The 20,213-nt window shown below is 41.9% G+C and overlaps 1 protein-coding gene across 1 annotated transcript in view; it reads right to left on the bottom strand.

Annotated features, from left to right (window-relative positions):
* Positions 1-3,767: 3,767 nt before the first annotated feature.
* Positions 3,768-20,213, bottom strand: part of ITPKA (inositol-trisphosphate 3-kinase A) — a 41,564-nt gene continuing 25,118 nt past the window's right edge. Inside the window, exons 2-7 of the mRNA XM_069857906.1 lie at positions 18,014-18,110; positions 15,819-16,032; positions 14,208-14,412; positions 9,811-9,912; positions 8,780-8,851; positions 3,768-7,909 (exon numbers count right to left, since the gene is read on the bottom strand). Of these exons, the coding sequence (XP_069714007.1) occupies positions 7,706-7,909; positions 8,780-8,851; positions 9,811-9,912; positions 14,208-14,412; positions 15,819-16,032; positions 18,014-18,110 (894 nt within the window). The 3' untranslated portion in view covers positions 3,768-7,705. The remainder of the gene's footprint in view (positions 7,910-8,779; positions 8,852-9,810; positions 9,913-14,207; positions 14,413-15,818; positions 16,033-18,013; positions 18,111-20,213) is intronic.

Below are 20,213 nucleotides of genomic sequence, written 5' to 3'. Positions count from 1 at the left end.
ACATGCTGTCTTCATGTTGCATGGTGAGATGTCAGCCATAGACTGTTCTGGTTCCTTTCTGAGGGAAGTCATGCTCTGGTACAAGCTTAATGCGTAGCAATCAGCTGCACGTACAGTCTGATGATGTGGGTTGGCAGGAGAGGGTTTGCTTTGACCACACAGACTTTTTGTCCTCTCTGTCATGCCAGGATGGACGCTACTGAGAGGTGGTACAGAAACGTACATAGTGAAGAGTCTGAATCCATCTTGACTGAAACGCATCTTCAACACAGTTCTATGCTTTGATGGTCTGACTTTGTATCTCTTCCAAGCTTCCTATAGTTTTATGCCTTTGGCTTTGGAACAGATATTCTTATCTGTTATCTTAAGATATTATTTATATCTTATTTGAAGGGCTGATGATGGCTACCTTTCAGCAATGACACGTATGTTAGGGAAATACTTCCAAACCTGTGTTGGGAAATGACAGGTGGTCAGAACAATGGGGTTCCTCTGTGCATGGGAGAATTCCAGGAGTAGTGTAGGGACTGATGGGGTGAGTGACAAGGGAGACTGTTTTCTTTGCTTCGTGCTCTTCTTTCCATTTCACCTTTACTTTAGCTCTCTGACTTCTCTCAAGTTTAGTTCATTGTCTTGTCCTATCTTATGTCCAGGAGCTGCTACAGCTCAGTTAGACGAGGCTGGAAAGCACAGTTAGAAGGACATTTTCTCATTCTTTCCTCTTGCAGAGACTAACGTTTTTTGGTGATGCTTCAGGCTGGCCACCTCTGGAACACATTACTGAAGAAGGAACACATCTGCTCTTAAATGGATCCTTACCTTTCAGGTTATGTTAGTCCTGTGGTTTATGTATTAGTAGTTTTTCCCTGAAATTGAGCTATCAAGTTCTCCAGCAGTTGTGACTGGGCATCATCAAATCAGCCCCTTCCTCCCTTCTTATGTGATAAGGCTGCAGCAGTGTAGTGATCCTAATGCAGCAGCAACGGACATGACTCTAGATTGCTTTCCAAGCCTTGTTTGTAACAGGCTGTATCCTGAGCAAAGCATTGGTTGTCATGCTTTGGTAGGTCTCTGCTTTCAATCCTCCTTAGCCACCTGCACAGGTGAGAAATTGGTGGTGATGAGTAAAATACTGGCTCTTCCAGAAGCCATGGCAAGTCAGTTATATGGCCTTTTCTTCCTGTGGACTTTTTGTAAAGTAGCAGGCACAAGGCCGTTCTTTCTTTTTTTCACATGGAAATGACTATACAATACTCTAATATTCCAGTGAGAAGGAATCCAGGGAAGGATCCCTGCTGTCCATGTAGTTACTCTGCTTGAACTACCACTCTTTTCCCCATCCGCAGCACTTGCCTGAACTTAATTCATTAATTTTGAAAGGCCAGTAGTGATAAAACTAGATAAGCCATTCAAAAGTGAAGTGAGAGCACAGTTCCATCATCATGCCACAGGCAGCCTTGGCTGAAGCTATGCCTTCATTTTATAACTAACATGGAAGCTCTAGAACTTTGGACAAATACCTGGTTTTTTACTGAACAGCTGCATCAAGGTACTTATTTACAGGAAGAACAGAGACAATACCGCACGCAACCAGAATAAAGCTCTATCCTTCCCAATACCTTATTTCTAAGAGTGACCAACAGTGGGATGTGGAAGGGCAACTGTAAGAGCAGAGTGAGCATATTCTTATTAGTTCCCAGACACTGCTGGTTTACAACAGTAGGTAGCTCAGGGATGTACTGAGACAGATGCAGTGTCCTTGTTATAAGACAGAACTGGAGCTGCACATACCAAATGGGCACTTGAAGAAAAAGCCAGGAATTTTAAAAGCATCTGCATTATCAACCTAATTTTTATATAAGCTCTTAACTCCCTCAAATGGAACAGTCTCCTCACTGTAAACGGTCTTTGTCAGCACAGTTGCCATGAATCTTTTTGACCACCAAGTTTTTCTGGTCATATCTGATCTCTTAGCTGTTTTTTTTAAAAAACCCTTACAGGTAATATATTTTTAATTAATATCCTAGAGGAAGTAATGCTAATATTGCTGAGATGCTACATACATCTCCAGACAGTATTATCTCAAAGAAAAACAACAACTGTGATGACATACAGTACAACTTCCAGTCCCAAAATTCTGACACTGAAACTTTCTGTTTGTACAGTCACAAATTTCATAGCGCTCAATTGCCACCATTTCAAAATGTTACTTGCTGGAAAAACTTTAAGGAGACACTTTTAGTGCATAATCAATGAGTTGAACACATAAGAGCCAAAATTACATTACTTGGGCAATTGAAAGCCAAAAGCCAATTTTGTTTCCCAAGGCAATGACACAAGCTGGAGCTCTGGAATTAATTCAGTACTGTAATCAATGTGAAAAGTCTTCCATCATTTCCCCACTGAATGATCGGCCATTTGTAGGATTATTATAAATTGTTCTTCATGATGGGTGTCTGTCTTTTAGCATGTTACCAACTCGGTTTTAGATTTATGTGAATAGAGTTGTTTTTTATTTCTGTGCTTAGCATTAGTACTTTATGTTGCTTCATACAACCTTATACCTACATTTTAAAGAGGGGGCTGAATAACAAAAGATGAAATAATAATGCAAAGTTAAATTTGTCCCTCTCTGCTTTCTTTCACATTTGTTGATAATCTTGCTTCTTATTTGTTATCATTTCTCTCTTCAACTTGCATTTTGTGTCTTCATTTTCCCTTTAAAGAAGCAGAATTTTTAAGTGTACAGATGTAAGGTGTCCCCCTTACATCAACCCTCTTCCTGAGCTAAGTTCTCCACTAATTTGCCTGTGGACAGGTGTGCACTAAGAGTGTGCAAGTCTAATGAAATAGTTACAGGCTTTTGCAAGTGTAACTTATTCCGCATCTAATACCCTCCCCATAATTAACTGAAAGGAAAGAAAATGCTGCTGCTGGGAGTATGTTTTCCCCAATGTATTTGCACTTCCAGAGCTGTGTCATCCAGGGACCACACTTCCTCAGACCCTCAAGCAGCAGAGCTCTGCAAGAGAATTTCTCCTGTAGACTTGGCCTTGCTCACTTTCCTCCTGGCCGCCTACCCTTTTCAGTGTGATGCAGAGAACTTAGGCGTGACGTCACTTATATCTTCCCATCTCATCACATGATCTCATCACATGACTTTTTCATTTAGTTGTATTGGGTTTGATTTGTCATTACCTCTGACTATGGCAGAACTTCTTGCCAACTTACCTTTCTGGGTGACTACCGTCCATAAATAGATGACGTGCCCTGCTTCTATGCAATTTAAAGCTGGACAAGTGTATGTGTCTATACTTGCAACACAAAATAAAGAGACAGTAACAATGACTGTTTATTTCCCTTTCTCCTAAATACTCTTTTCACACAAGGAGAGGACACACTTTCTTGCTGAGAAGTGTTGCCAGTCCTGGAGGGTTGACTACTTGTTCTCTGCTGCCACAAAAAACTGCACCATGGAACAGTGAACTGCTCTGAGTCTGCCAAGTGCCTTTTGATGCACATTTTTTTTTGATATATTGAGACTGTGAGCTGAGCTGCCAAGCTTTGTGTGGATCGGGTTCTAAAGCAAAATATAACTAATGGGATTTGCAATGAAGCTCCAGTGTTAGCTTCTTAGAATCATATTTAATTTTTTTTTAGGAAATACTAAATACTAAAGGCTACAAGCACAAGAAACTCTGAAAGAAATTCTTTAAGAAGTTGCTATCCTCTGACCAAATCACAGTGGATATCTTTTTTTTTCTTCAGTCTCATTTATTTAGTAGCATACACACTTCAGAGTAACAAACACTCAACCAATACAGTCAATGTCAAAAGTGACCATGGTCAGCATTGCATTGTAGTGTTCAGAACAGATGCACTGTGGATGATACAGGCTATTTGATCTCAGTACCTTAAAAATAACAACAGTGATAAAAAAAAAGTAGCAAGACCCTTCGGAGATACTTAAGGGTTGGTCCAACTCCCATTGAAAATTTCCCTACAATAGGAATTGGATCAGATGTTAAGTGAATTTCCCTCCTGTGTAAAATTAAGAGGGATTTAATTTTCACCACTTTGGTTAAATTTCATCCAAATTCATATCTTTGTGAGGCCCTAACATGTGTAATTTTTAAACTAGGCTGATGCATTCCTTTCTGTATCACACCTTCAAAGAATCTCACAGCATCTTGCAAGCAATAACGAAGGACAGCCTCACACCATTCCTGCGAGGTAAGTAGGTACTATTCCCATCTGTAAAATGGGAATGAAACGAAGGCCTAGGACAGTTGCCCAAGGCCAAAAAACCAAGTCACTAACAAAGGTGAGGGAGAGAAGTCGTACTGCTAGAGCCACACAAGAATAGAACAGCTACAGCTGCATCTAACTAGTGAGTTGTAAGACCTTGGTGCCTAAGTCAAAGGTTAGCTGTTTAGCACCAAAGTACCTCTGGGCCAGCATATCTTGCCATGCTCTAGAAACACGTGCTCTCCATGTTTCCAGAGTGAGGCAATATCTCAGTGGGGGCATTTTAAGAACTACATTCTGGACTTGTATGTGTACAAGTACCTTGGTTATCATGCATGAGCTCTTCTACATTACATGCCTGTGCAAAGGCATATGTTGACCCTTTGGTAAATATAAGCTTATTCAAGGCAACTTAACTTGCCCCATAGCGAAAGAAGGCTACGATGCTTCGTCACATTAGCAAGTGAGTGTAGAGAGACAGGCACTCTGGGCTATCCAGTGTGAATTAAGGTATCTAACTTACCCTGTGGTAGTTTGCTCATGAGCTCAGAGACTCGGCCCCTCAGAGCTCCAGTGCCCAGTTGCAGACCTACACTTGCAGTTTGCTAATGAAAAGCTGCCTCCTTTTATTTTTTCCCCATAACAGCAGCAGATTGTGGCTTCTTCCCTTCTAATCCCTAGCAAGCCAAAGGGCTATTTCAAAATTAATTTGCTAGAACTATTTATCATCTAGAATTGGTCTCCAGACCAGGGTCTGCTGCAGCAGAGATTTTCATCATTTTTCCCCTGACCTTTTCAACTCCTGCAGAAAAATGGATCATTATCCATGTTCTCCCCCAAGACCACATACTGCAAACCATCCAGGTGCTAGCTGGGTCTTTTGAAACTACTGGTACCACATTGCTTCTATTTCTCCTTTAGAACTGGACAGTCATTCTAAAAGTTTGTTTCAAATTCTGAACTGACATTTGAGCATCAACTTTTAGCACCTAAATCTCCCCTTTAGAAAATAAGTTATACTGGTGCAAAAGATTCACATATGTAGTAAGAGAAGAAAGAAAATTAAATCTGAAGATTAATTAGGCAAACCACTAATGAATTCTGTCACCTTTACAGTCTCATTTCTAACTCTTCTGATTTTTGTTATTATGGTAGGACTCCTTGCAATTGCAGTCTCATAGAAAAGGTATTGTTATTCAAGTCTTCCCCGGTGGGGCATATTTACTTCCAATTCTCCTTCCCTACAGCTTACCTGATGGCTGCAGAAAAGGAAGAAGAACTGGTTTTTGTTTTGTTTTGCTTTGTTTTAAATTGAACAAAATTCGCAACAGATTAATTCCTCATCTCATAGCAGTTCAAAAGTTAGGAGGATTTTGGAACGATAATATATGTGCTCTCTATTGAAGGTTTGCATAATGACACTTAAAAAACTGCAACCTTCTGAAACATCTAAGTTGAAAACTCATTAACACGCCATCACAAAAATAAAACTCAGAGGGACTCTGTGAGACTACAGAAGTCTCACTTTGCAGTGTACTGCAAAAATAATTTCCAGTTTCAAACAACTCCTGTTTTAGGATTAAATGTTTCTGCATCATTACTTCCTATAGAATACCCACTCTATGCTGTCTAACTTTCAGGTCACAACTGAGCTTGAATTTTTAGTATTGCTGTTATGTTTAGAGGTGATTAAAAAGTCAGTACAGTAGTGTGTTATCTAAAGTAACTCCTTCTAGAAATCATTTTAGGCTCTTCAATTCTAATTACAGGTGCTGTAATATATTTCATTCTAGATCTGGACTCTACAGTCTTTTTTTGGTCATGATCACAATTATTATTGAAATAGCAGTTTGCCAAAGCAAGGAGTCACCTTCATATATCCCACAGTTCTCAGAATCTCTCCTGAGCACAGGACACCAGCCAAAGAAAGCAATTTCTGATCCATGTGCATCATTAGCTTTAGATGTTGAAAGGGGATTAACAATCAAATAGTAATATAAGTCTTGTCCTCATTTTGAAATCATTTTGCATCATCATATCATAAATGTTGAAACTTGGAAAGTGAGTGAACATGTGAATACTGCTAGTATTTAAAGAACTGTTCAAGTGACTAGAGGCAACCCACAGAAGTGATGTGAAGCCATTACAAGACATTACTTCAGTATTTCTTAATTTTAACCTAAACACTGTGAATTTTCTGTGGGTGTGCCTGGGTCACAGCAAAAAAAAGAACAACCCACAGGTGGCTCTGCGATTCCAGATGGGGACTAGGTGGTGTGATATATTAACACTCCTTCCTCTAAACTGCCCTGAGTTAACAACTGATACATTGGAGGAAGGATGCCTGGGAATTACCTCATCATTAGTGTAATGCTGTGAATGCAGAAACATTACCTTCCCAATTGCTGCACCAGTCTGTACACTTAAGTGACAGATGCATTTGGGAACAGGACCATGGCCAGGAAGCCACATGCATTACGAGACAGTCAAACCATGATCTTAAGAGATCATGTTGGTTGCTGGCTACTAGTGTGTGCGCATGCACATGTACAGGGGTCTTATTTTTAACAAGAAACAAGCCTTGAAAACACCCTTAGTTCCCTGGTCCATGTGTGAAAGAGTCATTACAGATTTTCAGAACTGCAGTTCAGCTGCAAGAGATGAAACTTGCCAAGTTAGGCACTTTTCCAACAGCCGACCTAGTCTGAAAGTCAAATGTTTTTGGAGACAACAGGCTGCTATTCTCTCCCTAGAGTATCTGTAATCTCCTGAGAGGCTACATAAAAAGCAAAGGCTGTTCTTGGATAGAATTGAATCGGGGCTAAGGTAGGGAAGAGGAGGAATGGTCATGAGCAGTTACCACACCCAGCCATTACAAACTGCTGTCTCCCTTTGCTCCAGGCTTCTTGTGATTATCATCCATTTCCACCTTGTGCATACTGTAGCACAACATACCAGAAGTTGTTGGTCCATCCTATAATGTACATGGGAGCAAGACGACTTGGAATTAGGGGGGGAAAAAAATATCACTCTTGCTGGTTTCAGAATTACAGAGTTTCCTGAAAAATTGTTATTCCTACCCTGAATCCCCAAGCACGTGCTCTGGTTCACTAAGAGGTAATCTGGAGTCCCATCTATTTGCAAGAAATCAGAATCGTTCTGATGATAAAGACCTCTTGACTCATGCTGGTGTGGTTCCCGGGTATGGAGATCTTCATCCTCTGAGGACCCGTCTGAAGTTAGGCTGGTGCAATACAGACCAATCTGGAGTTCCTTAAATTCAGAGAGAGATGATGCAAAGTCCTTTTGCTCACTAACTGCTACATTCTGGATGCAGCTCCCTCTGCACTGATGACCTCAGGAGTTTGGACAGAGTTAAAGGTTTCCTTCTAACTGAGTGATCCCAGTAGAGCAGAAAGTTACAGAGCAGCCCTGCAAGTTTTGTGCCATTCTCAATTCATCTTTCAGTGATGCTTTCCAAGATGCCAATCAAATTGTCCAAGCCCAACAAGTACCCATCCTCCCTGTTGCCTTCTTGCCAGGGAATTCTGTGATCCAGTGTCTGCCCATCAGGGAGAAGGGTGGTCTTTCCAAAATCAATTAGCCACACATTGGCGTTCCCACTGCTATCATGTACAAAAAGTAGTGAACTTCCCACAACCTGGAAGATGAATTGAAATGATGTGGTTAAAAACACATTTTTAGCATCCCCCATCACTTAACAATTCCCATTAAGACAATGGCCTCCTCACCAATGACTCAAGAGACTTTTGGGCTGCACTTATACACTGATGATTTACACGCCTCATTTGCATAACCATATCAATCAGTAATGTATAAATGGGCGTGCAGACAGGAAAAGGGACCCAGTGGACAAGTGGAAGAAAGGCAATTCTCCAGCTCACTTGGCAAAAGGTCTCAATTTCAGCAATTCATCAAAAGCCAGTGACCCTTCAAAGAAAGACTATAGCCTATGATTAAGAAAAACATCTCTAGTGGTAAGAGGAAATCAACAAGGTAAAATAAAATGCCTGATCTCAAAATCTTGAACGCAAAATGCTAACGATGCCTTCTCCATAGCAAAGCATACAAGGAGACCATATAGAGTAAATTATACAGTGTTTCAACGAAAATCCAGCATAACTAATAAAGCTTTCATTGTCAAACTACAACTGAATGCTACTGTATCACATGGAAGCTTTCACATTGCCATTCTCCTGTACATATTGCCACTGAAACACACCAAGATTAGAGAAGCCACAGGAAACTGGTACTAATAAACCATTCCCTGCAGTGGTCCTGAGCTATAAGTGCTGGAGTGTTCTAAAAATGGGAAGATTTATTATCCCTCAACTTGTTTAATCTTCTGTATCTTTGTGATGGAGGCTTTCTGTTATCTGTGTTGTTAACATATATTAGTTTTCTTCTACTACAAACTCCTTTCTACTGATACAGAAAGCTATTCTGAAGTACATCTGAATGACCAAATGAAGCAGCAATGCACCTCCACAGCATTACACTCCCTGCTTACCTCATGTCGCTTGAAGAAGTTTGAGGATTCAAGAATGACATGAATTTCCTGCAGACGCTTGAGGTATTTTTTCTGGAGGAAAAGGAGGAAAAAAGAACAAACACCCATGAACATTTAAGTAAAGAATGAACTGAGATACTCTGTTTACCAAAGGGTCATTATAATGAAGAGATCGTTAATTTTAGGCTAGAGGTCCTTCAAAACAACAGGTTCATCATTTGAAAGTCAATCTGAAACTACACTTCAACAGGCTTTCATAGTAAATGAACAGACTGGAGTTCCTCCACTGCTTGTGTTACACCAAGCATAGTTATCTGTCTTGCTTTGGATGCAATGAGACTTTGTGCATTATGGGATGGGGGAAAGATAAAAAATCCAAGACCTAATGCGTAAGAGCTCTACTATACATTTTTAATGCTGCCCTGTGTTACCAAGAATGCCCCCAGAGAGCTTGTCTGCCTTCATGATGGCTTCTACAGTGCAGCAAACACTATGCATCCTTTGAAGTTCCAAAGACTAGAGACATGTTATGCCAGCTACCACAGGCCTGCCATGCTACCTGTGAAGCAGCACACAGGAATTGCTCTTGAAGGCAAGTCTCACAAACAGGAGCACTGCCAGCCACCAATCTCACTTCCTACTCCCATGCTCTGGTTATATCCTCTGCAGATTGAATTCTTAAATCACAAGTTCTCCTGCCAACACAATCCTTGCTTAGACATCTCTTTTATGCATCTAACATCCATGGATCTAAACTGATGGCAAGCAATAAGTTAGTATGATTGATGTTCTGCTAGCACCTGGGGAACATGGGGTGAACTTATGGCAAGATTTGACAGAACTGGTCTCAGCGAACTACTTCTCACAGTCCATCAAGTCCCCATGTCCACTCCATCAGCTGAGCGAGACTGGAAGTCAAAGCCATTTTCTTCCTTGGTAGTTTAATTCATTTTTCTTGTACTAGAAGATACACGGCCCTGAAACAAGTTAACTGAGTCAAAGATCAGTGAACTTTTAGAGTTTAGACTCACCAGAATAACTGTGTTGCCCTCAATGAATTCCACAAAAACCTGTAGAACTTGCTCCTGTGTCTTGGTAGTTTTGAAGTTTGTGTTACATGTTCCATCCGCCTTCTGCACAAAAACACACACAGAGAGATGATTTATACTACACACATATTCTCCTCATCAGCCAATCCTCTTGAAGCATCAACAGTTCAGCTCTTGCTAACCAGATGTAGTTGAAAAGGAAAAGAGCAGATAAACCAAGGAAGAAGTGGAGGACAAAAAAAGACACAAAGGCTGATTGGATAACACCACGTAGCACTACATTTCCTGTCGAGTGCGCAGTTAAAAAAACCAACTCATGATATTAACCAGCCTGCAGGAGGGTTTTCTCACATCAGTTGTAGCAGTGCGAAGTTCAATTGGGCAAACCACAGTGGTCTCTCTGGTTCTCCCCTCATCTAGCTTGGTGTGGTCAAATCCTGGCAGGGGCGTAAGGGGACATTTTCAAACCAGATTTTTCTAGTCCTTTTTGTTTGTTTCCTTCATTTTGTTTTTGGTTTTCAATGGGGAGATCAAAGAATTAAAGCTAAGACTCCATTCCAAATATACCTTTGTACGTTAACGTGACCCAGAAGTCACAAAACTGAAAGATAGCTGCAGACAAGAACAACCTGTGATTTGCAATGCTGGCAGTGACACAAAAGTTAGCAGTGACAAAGCAGATATGTGAATTTTGGCTGCAAAAGGCCAAAATTCCACAAGGACAGTATATGCATGCTTGTACCCAACTGGGTCCTAGAGAAATGCGGAGTATTTTTGGGCTAGCAGTAAGCTCAGTACAGAAGCATCCTTGTACTGAAAAAGTAAGTCTTTTTATGTGCTAATACTGATCAGTTTATGCTTGTGGAACTACAAGTAAATAACAGCAGAGCATGAATTGGAGACATCTGTGAACATAGACTACATGAACATGCATTTCTCCAAGAACGTCTCTGTTTCTTCAAGAGACACAAATATGAGCACTTAGGACATGCATTTAAAATACAGCAATTATTGCAGTTGGCAACCTGTATCCACTATAAGCCTGCAAGACTATCAAACTGTATTCCTCTCCATTCTACCAGTCCAATGAAATCCCTCATTTCCACTATAAAAGTAAATCAACCTGCCATCAAAATGTGTTCCCTCCTACTTACACGTTAAAAGTCACTGCACCAAAACTGGGTAAATTCAGTTTCAGTCTCAGCAGTGAAACTCCACAGCAGAACTCAATCCCTACTATATATACACACACACACAAAAAACAATCTTATAATGCTAGATTTCCAGATCCATCCTGCAAGACAATGAACGAACTGAATGGCTAGGCCATACTGAACAGCCTCCCACGTTCCAGACTCTCTAGCAGCAGAATAAACACAATTTTATTCCAAGGCTGTGGGCCAGATAAAAGTGTGGGATGTCAGCCTGATAAGACATGTAAGTTATGCAAGAGAAGTTCAGCAGGTAGGCAGTAAAAGTTAGGAGCCATCTTATCTGATGTACACACAGACATTTGGAATTTAGTCTCATGCCTCATATCTCTTCATTTTTTGAAATTTATTATTTTGAAATAATTAATTTATTTATTATGTTGAAAGTAATTTCTCTCTGTGCCTCAAATGAAAGTCCGGAATAGCTGCTGTGTTTTCCTTTTTCATCCCTTTATGTCTGGACAGACTAAGTTGCTTGCTTCCCCATTATTTAGAAACACTTTTATGAGTGTTCCTTTTCAGTGTTTGTCAGGAAATGTAACTGCTGCCTGTCTTTACTTGTTGTAAATAACATCCAGAACTTAAATATCACCATCCCTTGTGTTCTATACCAGGTCCTTGCAACAACTCTGGATGTACCTGATCCCCAGGAGGCGCATTCCTGACTCACTCCTTGAAGTCATACCTTTTCCAGGGACTCCACATACGTCCCTGCACAGCAGAGCAGTCCACAGCACAGTGCAGCTAGCAAGCCACTTTCAGCACTTTTCATTAGATGTGACAATGACATGGCTAGCAGGAAGGCAGGTTTGGCAGCTCCATAAAACAGTGCTACCAATCTTAACCTGTGTGGTCTTGCTCACATTCCTCTGCAGACTCCCCTTGAAGATCTCTGGGTTAAAGACGTGACCTAAGTGGATTCACAAAGATTTATGCATCAAATCTGATGTCCTTCTGGGAAAATGGCTATCACTGATGTACAGCTAAAGGAATGGTACCAAAGAAAGTTATTTCCCAAATTGCAGAGAGATTCAGCAACAAAATAAGAAGCCAAAAATCCTGATTCTTGGCCCCATGCATCTCTGCTCCGCAAAACTATGAGGTTAGCATTGTAGAGACAATGTTTGTGATGCCTAGCCTTCAGACAACCCCTTCCAGAAAGGAAACTTGTATTCTGAATCTGGCAGGCACAGGAGATTGAGTGTTAAGTAAGGAAACCCAACAGTTCGAACTATTTTTGATAAGAGGAAGAGGGAAAAATCCTGCAAATGAACCTGTCTTGATATCAGAGATACAGAGGCAAAGCAAGGAAAAGAGATGGACCACCCTAAAGAGAAAAGGGACCCCACTGATGAAGGGGGAATGCATTCAAATCAGAATCAGATCTCATGTATTGGCAGCCACTTCACAGAAGGGCTTCCATCATTTCACTTTTGTTGTTTCCACTTCTTAGACCAGCAGCCACAGGGCAGGAATATTTCTGAATGACCAAACTCAACACATCTACTCAGCTAACTCCAGGAGTTATTGGTGTACCCAAGGAAGAAAACATCTTTTCCACCAACCACTAGCTGGCACTACCAATCCTTACAGGCACTCCTCTCAAAATGGGCACTGCTTCACTCCTCTGCAAATACACAGAACTGGATGTACAGTTCAGCTACACTGAAACAGCGTTGGTAGTACTGACTAGATGTATAGCTTGAACAACTCATTTCTGTTATCGTTTCTCCACATACAAAAAAAAAAAAAAATAAGATGAAACGAGAATGATACCTACATCCTTCATAACAGCACAGGGAAGAAGAGGAAAAAAAGTAAAGCACTGGAGTGCTCCAAGGGATTTCCTGTGCTTAATGAAAAATCAAATATTTGTATCCTGTTTTGCGCAGTTACTGCATCATCTCAAGGGAAACATCACACAGTCTGTATGCCATATTGCTCCTAACCACCTCTGGTAACCAGCCAAAACACAAAGAACAAGGCAAGAGGTTTTACTGGAACCTCCCTGTGCTCCTTTAGCTCAGTCACTCCCCAGAACTCAATATAAATCAGTAAGAAGTTTTCTACACTGACCAACTATCTTTCCAAGGACACATGTAAAAGGTTTTGAGATCATCATCTGGGTTTCTGATTTCATTACACAGACCAAAGACCTAAATGGTTTAGGAATAAAATAGGTGTCTCGATAACATTATTTGGCGGCTAAAGGGTAGGACAGAAGTGTCTCAGCTGGACTGGAGCCCAATCATCTACCAACCAGACAGTTCCTTTCTGAAGATGCTGGTGTCTAACAGCCAGGAGTGGGTGGCAGAGCATACACGGGGCCAGCACAGCACCAGTTTGAAGCCCTGGTTCCTGTATGAGAGCAGGACAATCCATGAATGAGGAAGGGAAAAGACAACACAGGGAAGCAGAGGACAAAGAAGTGTTTCAAGACCCTCTGCTTCTCAGCGCCACCCTCTTTTGTCCCTTTCTTCTTCCTATGTGCTTGAACTATGAAACAGAAGCAGAACTAATCCAGATTATCATTTACAGTGTCCTAACATACATATATGTATATGTTTCAGGAACATCCTCACATCACACAGGGTAAGCCGTAACTGTCCCTTCAAAGGTTTCAGGTTACAAGTACACATCCAGGCTGCAGGTGGGCTTGGGCAGCCCTCACCATGCTCTGTGTTGGTACAGGTACACCACTACCAAAACCCAAGCAAACCAGTTTAAGCCCAGCTCTGAAAGGCCTATGCAAGCAGAAAGCACTCCTCTGGATTCCACAAGCGTTAACATGCAAGTAAATGAGTCAGGTAGCTGATATTCTACGACTAGGTCGTAGTGGGTTTCTCAGTAGGCATCTGACATTGCCTCAGGGGACAGCAAATATAAAGAATTAACAGGTATGAAAGAAAACTGCCAAGGTTCTCCAGTGGCTGTACAGTAGTATCCTGGGAATGCTGATGTGTGCATTTGATGCTCAGCGTCATTGACACTACTCTTATAATTACACTGGATGCTTTAAAACCACAATACACTATACCTGGGTTTCAATTAGTGCATTTTCACATAATCCTTTGGAAAGCCTGGCTACTGATGCGCACTAGCTTTTTGATTAATCAACAAATCAAACAAAGTTTGGTCTGCAAGAGCAGGCAGAAGTGAAACTATTACCTTAATCCCTTCAATCCTGAAGCCCAGGTTGGCACTAGAGCTGATGGTTTCCCTCCACTGCATGTATCGGGGTTTGGTGACAGCATGTTGGGCATTCTCTTCAGCTGTGGGAGCAAGAGGATCCACTTCAATCATTTTCTTGTACATGTCCTTACGCAGCTTTGGTTTCTCACGGGCTTTAGTCAACTCTTCCTCCAGGTACGTCCTGCAAAAACATTACATCCCAACAAAACTATAAAGACTCTTCAAATATTTCTTTTTACAACTTATAAACTGGCCTCAAGAAAAGCAAACAGGGCTGCATAAGTCTTACTATCTTCTCTTTCCTCAAAAAAAGCTTAACATCAGTTAGGTGTCATTTTTTTAGGCCTCAGAAAGCCATTTAGATTTTATTTAATGCATTAGACAATGAAAGACAGAATCACTCTTCACATAAAAAGTAAAGCAAATTATCTGAGCAGTTCCAAACCAGAAGAGGTAACCAAGAACAGGAAGATAAAGGGTGACAAACCTTCCACACTTTGCTGTTACCACTCAATCTACTAATCTGGTAACCATTAGAAAGGCACTATCCATGTTCTCAGCATTCCACTGGACTCCTAGAGCTTGTCTCTCTCCACAAAGCTTGCATTTTTTGTCAAGCGCCTGGAATGTACTTTTTTCATCAGTGTAATAAATCAGGTTGGCGTTTAGGAGTTGCTGTCACTCATTACGAGAATGTCACCCATTTTGAATAAAATATGTTCTGCTGCAAATCCTTCTCTTCTTTCTTCTGAGCATACCAGTGCTACATACTTCTACTCTGATTTAGCTGACAATTCATTTAAGATTCCACATCTATTTGAAAAGGCTGGTCTGCACTCCTGTAAATTGAATAAATTATTAATAACAATGACTCCTGAGCATCTGAGCTGGCACCCAGAGATTACTATGACAGTTTATACCTCTCTGCACTGTTACTGCAGGCTCTCAACACACTTCTTATCTATTTGTTATACTTGGATAACATTTTTGAGGTTTTCAAGAAAAGGAAAAGCAAGTGAGAATCTGGAGGACAAGGTGATGGAGCATCATGGAGATGTCAGAGTAGGGGAAAACACGTCAGTCCTGGGCAGGTGGTCAATTTATTGTTTTACTCATAAGATCAATACCAATGAAATCTCATTCAAACACTGGAAGTGGGCTTTCACACTGCCATTCAGTCTTACACATTTGGAGATGAGAACTACACCTTTTGTTAGTTTTTTTTGAATGACCACATACATGAAGTTTAAATGAAATGGCCATGAATGAATCATGTATTTTTTTTTCCATGTATTTATTATCAGGCCACTGCAGAGAAACTTTGTCTTAAATCACCCCTAAAAACTTCTTGATGTAGATAGTTTTTGAGGCTATAGATCAGTTAGTTTCCAGAATCCACGTAAAATCAGGCAACAAAGGAGCATGTTCTCCTCAGACTATTGCCAAACCAACAACAGGTTGCCTGGACTGAATCCCAAGGCTCCAAAAATGTTATCAGACTCCTCCAGAAAGAGCATGACCTTCTCTACCCCCACTTCCTTCAAATGCATTTTGGTTAGGAAGTACTTTCTCTTTTTTGTACCCCACCTGATCCCCATCTTGCAGTCCATCACAGAAGGCCCTTCAAAATCAGTTAGCAAGTCATCCAGCTGAATGTAGATCTCGCCATCTCTCTCCACCACACCATGGAAGCAAGGGACACAGGAACGTAGTGGGTCTTTCATCAATCGTTCAAAACACTCCTTTTCATTCTCAGAGAAGCGCTTGAGAATCTTCCCACTATCAGCTGCCTTGAAACTCCCTAAAAAAAGAAAATCAAACACATGCAGACAAGACTGACATGCAAAAAAGAAAAACACCTTCACCCACCACTCCAGTTTCATCTACCTCAGCCCCATGATACCAGTTAGAAGACTCCCCCTGAACTGAAAAGATAACATGTATTTCATAAAAAATAAAGCACCCAGGACAAACACAGCTGTTGGCAGTTAAAGTCCGTTTGGATACATTCCCATGTCAGAATGTATAGCTTTAAGAAGTGCAGCTGATCCAGGCCATCGGGTTTTATTTCCAAACTCTATGTTAGGATATTAAACACTACTACACTTACTGAAATGCACAGGAAGAAGCAACGAGCCAGAATTCATTAATCCTCTGACAGGCTATTTTAAAGCTGCATAACACAGCCTGTGTTGGCTTTGTCCTTAATCCTCACACAGGGCATACCTGCTGAGCGGGTACGTACTGAGCAGTACGGTCAATCAGTGATCGTTAAACAGCCCTGAATAGGCCAGAAGCCAAGCACTGCCCTTTCTGCACACACATGCAGGGACTGTGAATGCATGTACCTCCAGGTACTGCCTCTTCTCTGGAGCCATGCTAACCTGTAGGTACAGCCTACAGTACAATTTTTTTTTTTTTTTTACAATGCTGTCTCTGGATGGTGTCCAGTACAAATGACAGTCTGCATAGGCCAAGATTGGCAGTAATTAGACACACAGAAGTTGCTCTCCTGTCCTGCCACCTGCCAATGACATCTGAGGAAAGCACATGTTTCATTCAGAACTACTACAGGACATAAAATAGGTGCCAAAGTAGGAGCCTCATTAATCCTGGGCTAACAATAAACTTTTTTTCACAGCAGGATCCTTCAGCCATTGCAAACTGGCTCTTCAGTGACAAATCGTAGAACTGGCATTGCCACAGCACAAGGTTGAGGGTGGTGATGGCCCTGTTTTAGCTTGGAAAGAACTTGTCCTATCACAGAACAGCTACAAAAAGGATGGACTAAACGAAGCCATGGAAAACAAAACTAAAGCAAACTTGAACAGTATCTAGCCCCATCAGCTTCCAGCAACCTCTTAATCCCCTGCTTCTCCCCCACTACAGAAGCCTCCAGAAGGGTTATGATTACACAACCAGTGCATCACTCCACACAGATCAAGTCAACCCCATACATACTGTGATAAAAACTGCAATGAGAGAGGATCATTCAGGCACTCTGCATGATACAAGTCAGGCTTACCAACACCACTGTGCAAAATGCAGCTACTCCATTTCTTTGACTAAATAAATTTCTCTGTACAGCTTTGAGGTGCATCATATTAGTGCATTAGCATATAAAGAGGTGGTTCAGGTACTGCATTAAAGCACGATGCAGCGTAGGAGTCTGCCCACATGTGTACTAATAAACCCTGCGCTAGCACTTTAGGAACAAGAGCTGCATAGGAACTAAATGAAGCACAAGAGAAGCAAACTTGATGAATTCTCTTTGTTTGAACCAGCCAACTGAGCTGCTCCTTGCACTCATGCAGTGAACAGTGACAGACTTGCAACACAAACAACTGGTCAGCAAGTCAGTTTTCATCAGATTTGTTTCCCACCTAAAAGCTTAGTTTCAGATGAAGGGTTTGGTATTGGAAAAACTGCCCTTGCTAGGGCTGAGACACATACAGGCATGGATAGTAATCCTTCTCACTAGGGAACTAACATATTGGTTACTTGGTCGAGAAAGAGGATCCTGTATCACAACCAACAGCAACAAATGGACTAGGGCTTCAACCCCCCAGTTCTTCATTACCCACTAATATGCATTTTACATATATGAGCTTACAAGGATGCATTGGGATCCTTGCCCTTCCCCAGACTCTGACCATTACTTCCTTGCTCATCTCACTTACTTTTTACCTGAAGGAAGGAAATAGAGAAACTCTGAAATACTATTTTTCTTACTGATGTCATCCCCACTCCAGAGTCAAACACATTGAAGATATCCATCTCACCTGTATGCCCAGCTAGCTGCACCCATGAGTAGCGTTTCTTGAAGGGGCTGATGACTGGTAAGTTAACCATGGTTTTAATTGTATGCCATGCCTTTTTCTGGAATACAAAGAAAAGAAATATTAAATTGGGCAACGGCTGAAATCCTGACATGCCACAAACCTACCACATAGCTTCGTGCATAGTGAAATGTTCCTCACTAATTTGTAAGTGCTCAACGATGGAACCACAAAACAGGCACTATGATCCTCGTTGGAAAAACACACACACAAAACCAAGGATGGACAAATACTTAAACATAACGCCCTACCACCCACAAGAAAACTGTCTGAAAGAAATGATTTAAAAGAAATGTTATACTGTGCATCATGGGCCTGTTCTTAGCCACAGCTGACTCTCTCCGTATCTGAGTCATGTGGCATGCAGGCGGCAGACGCTGAGCATACACTTAGGCACATTTGAGTTTCCATGAGACATGAACATAAGCTGTTTGCCACTGTCAGCAATACTTCCTTTCCCAGAAAACTTCAGCATCACCTCATGATTAATGGCTTTCTCCAAGCCAGCAGGTGAGTCTCACTGTGACAGACGCGTAGAAGACATGGACCCACAGCACCCACTGACAGCATGCTGTAGGATCTCCTCCAGGTCACAGATTTCCCTGCTCCCACCCCTCTCTTCCAGTCCTGTTATATTTTAACAAAGCTGGGCATTGCTCTGGCCACCTTTGGCTGCAGCCTCCAGGCAGACAGGGAAACAGAACAGCTGCTCACTAACAGCAGCTGAGTGCTGTGCCACGAAGTAGAAAGCAAAAAGCATCCTGCTCTGGAACCGAAACCCAGATGGGAGAGAACCACAGCTCACTAGTATTCACTCCAAGGAATCCCAAAGTGTTTTAAAAACACGGGTGGCAGGCTCATTTTTTCTGTCACCAGGATGCAATACCTTGCTGGAATAAAAAAAAGGAGCTGCACAATACTTGTGCACGACATTCCAGTGCCAAGGTTTTTTTGTTGAGATCAAGCATAGAGAGGATTAGGCTGCATTTACAGAAGCATTTATTAACGGCCTCACTGGGATTCACCAAAATCAATGGGAGGCACTGATTTCCCTAAAATGCTACACTTAAGTCATTGCTCAACACCTGAAAAATCCACCTTTGAAACAACTATGTCTCCTCCAGCAGGGATATTGATCTGACAACTTAGGTGCCTCAGATGCCCGATTTTTATTGTCTTCTACACTACACTTCTATAGAAGTGAAACATTCAAAAAGCGAAATGGCAGGTAATGAAACACAGGCAAAATGTAGCTCTCCATATCACACTCTAACCTGGACATCCTTCCCAAAACTTGTTCACGTTCCACATCTCATAGAATCATAGAATCACTAGGTTGGAAAAGACCCACTGGATCACTGAGTCCAACCTTTCCTATCAAATACTAAACCATTCCCCTCAGCACCTCATCCACCCGTCCTTTAAACATCTCCAGGGAAGGTGACTCAACCACCTCCCTGGGTAGCCCGTTCCAGTGCCCAGTGACCCTTTCTGTGAAAATTTTTTTCCTAATGTCCAGCCTAAATCTCCCCTGGCGGAGCTTGAGGCCATTCCCTCTTGTCCTGTCCCCTGTCACTTGGGAGAAGAGGCCAGCACCCTCCTCTCTACAATCTCCTTTCAGGTAGTTACAGAGAGCAATGAGATCTGCCCTCAGCCTCCTCTTCTCCAGGCTAAACAACCCCAGCTCTCTCAGCTGCTCCTTGTAAGGCCTGTTCTCCAGCCTCTTCACCAGCTTCATTGCTCTTCTCTGGACTCGCTCCAGAGCCTCAACATCCTTCTTGTGGTGAGGGGCATCTTGAGTGCTATCATGAAGCACATGCAAGAGAACCAGGTGATCAGGCCCAGTCAACATGGGTTCATGAAAGGCAGGTCTTGCCAAACAAACCTGATCGCCTTCTATGATAAAGTGACTCGACTACTGGACGAGGGAAAGGCTGTGAACTCACTCCACAGCCTCAACATCCTTCTTGTGGTGAGGGGCCCAGAACAGTATTCGAGGTGTGGTCTCACCAGTGCCAAGTACAGAGGGAGAATAACCTCCCTGGACCTGCTGGTCACGCCGTTTCTGATACAAGCCAAGATGCCATTGGCCTTCTTGGCCACCTGGGTACACTGCTGGCTCATGTTCAGTCACTGTCAACCA

Source organism: Phaenicophaeus curvirostris, chromosome 5, assembly GCF_032191515.1.
Source record: "Phaenicophaeus curvirostris isolate KB17595 chromosome 5, BPBGC_Pcur_1.0, whole genome shotgun sequence".
In the NCBI taxonomy this organism is placed as follows: domain Eukaryota; kingdom Metazoa; phylum Chordata; class Aves; order Cuculiformes; family Cuculidae; genus Phaenicophaeus; species Phaenicophaeus curvirostris.
Note: the sequence above shows the minus strand (reverse complement) of the source record. Positions and strands in the feature narration are given on the sequence as shown.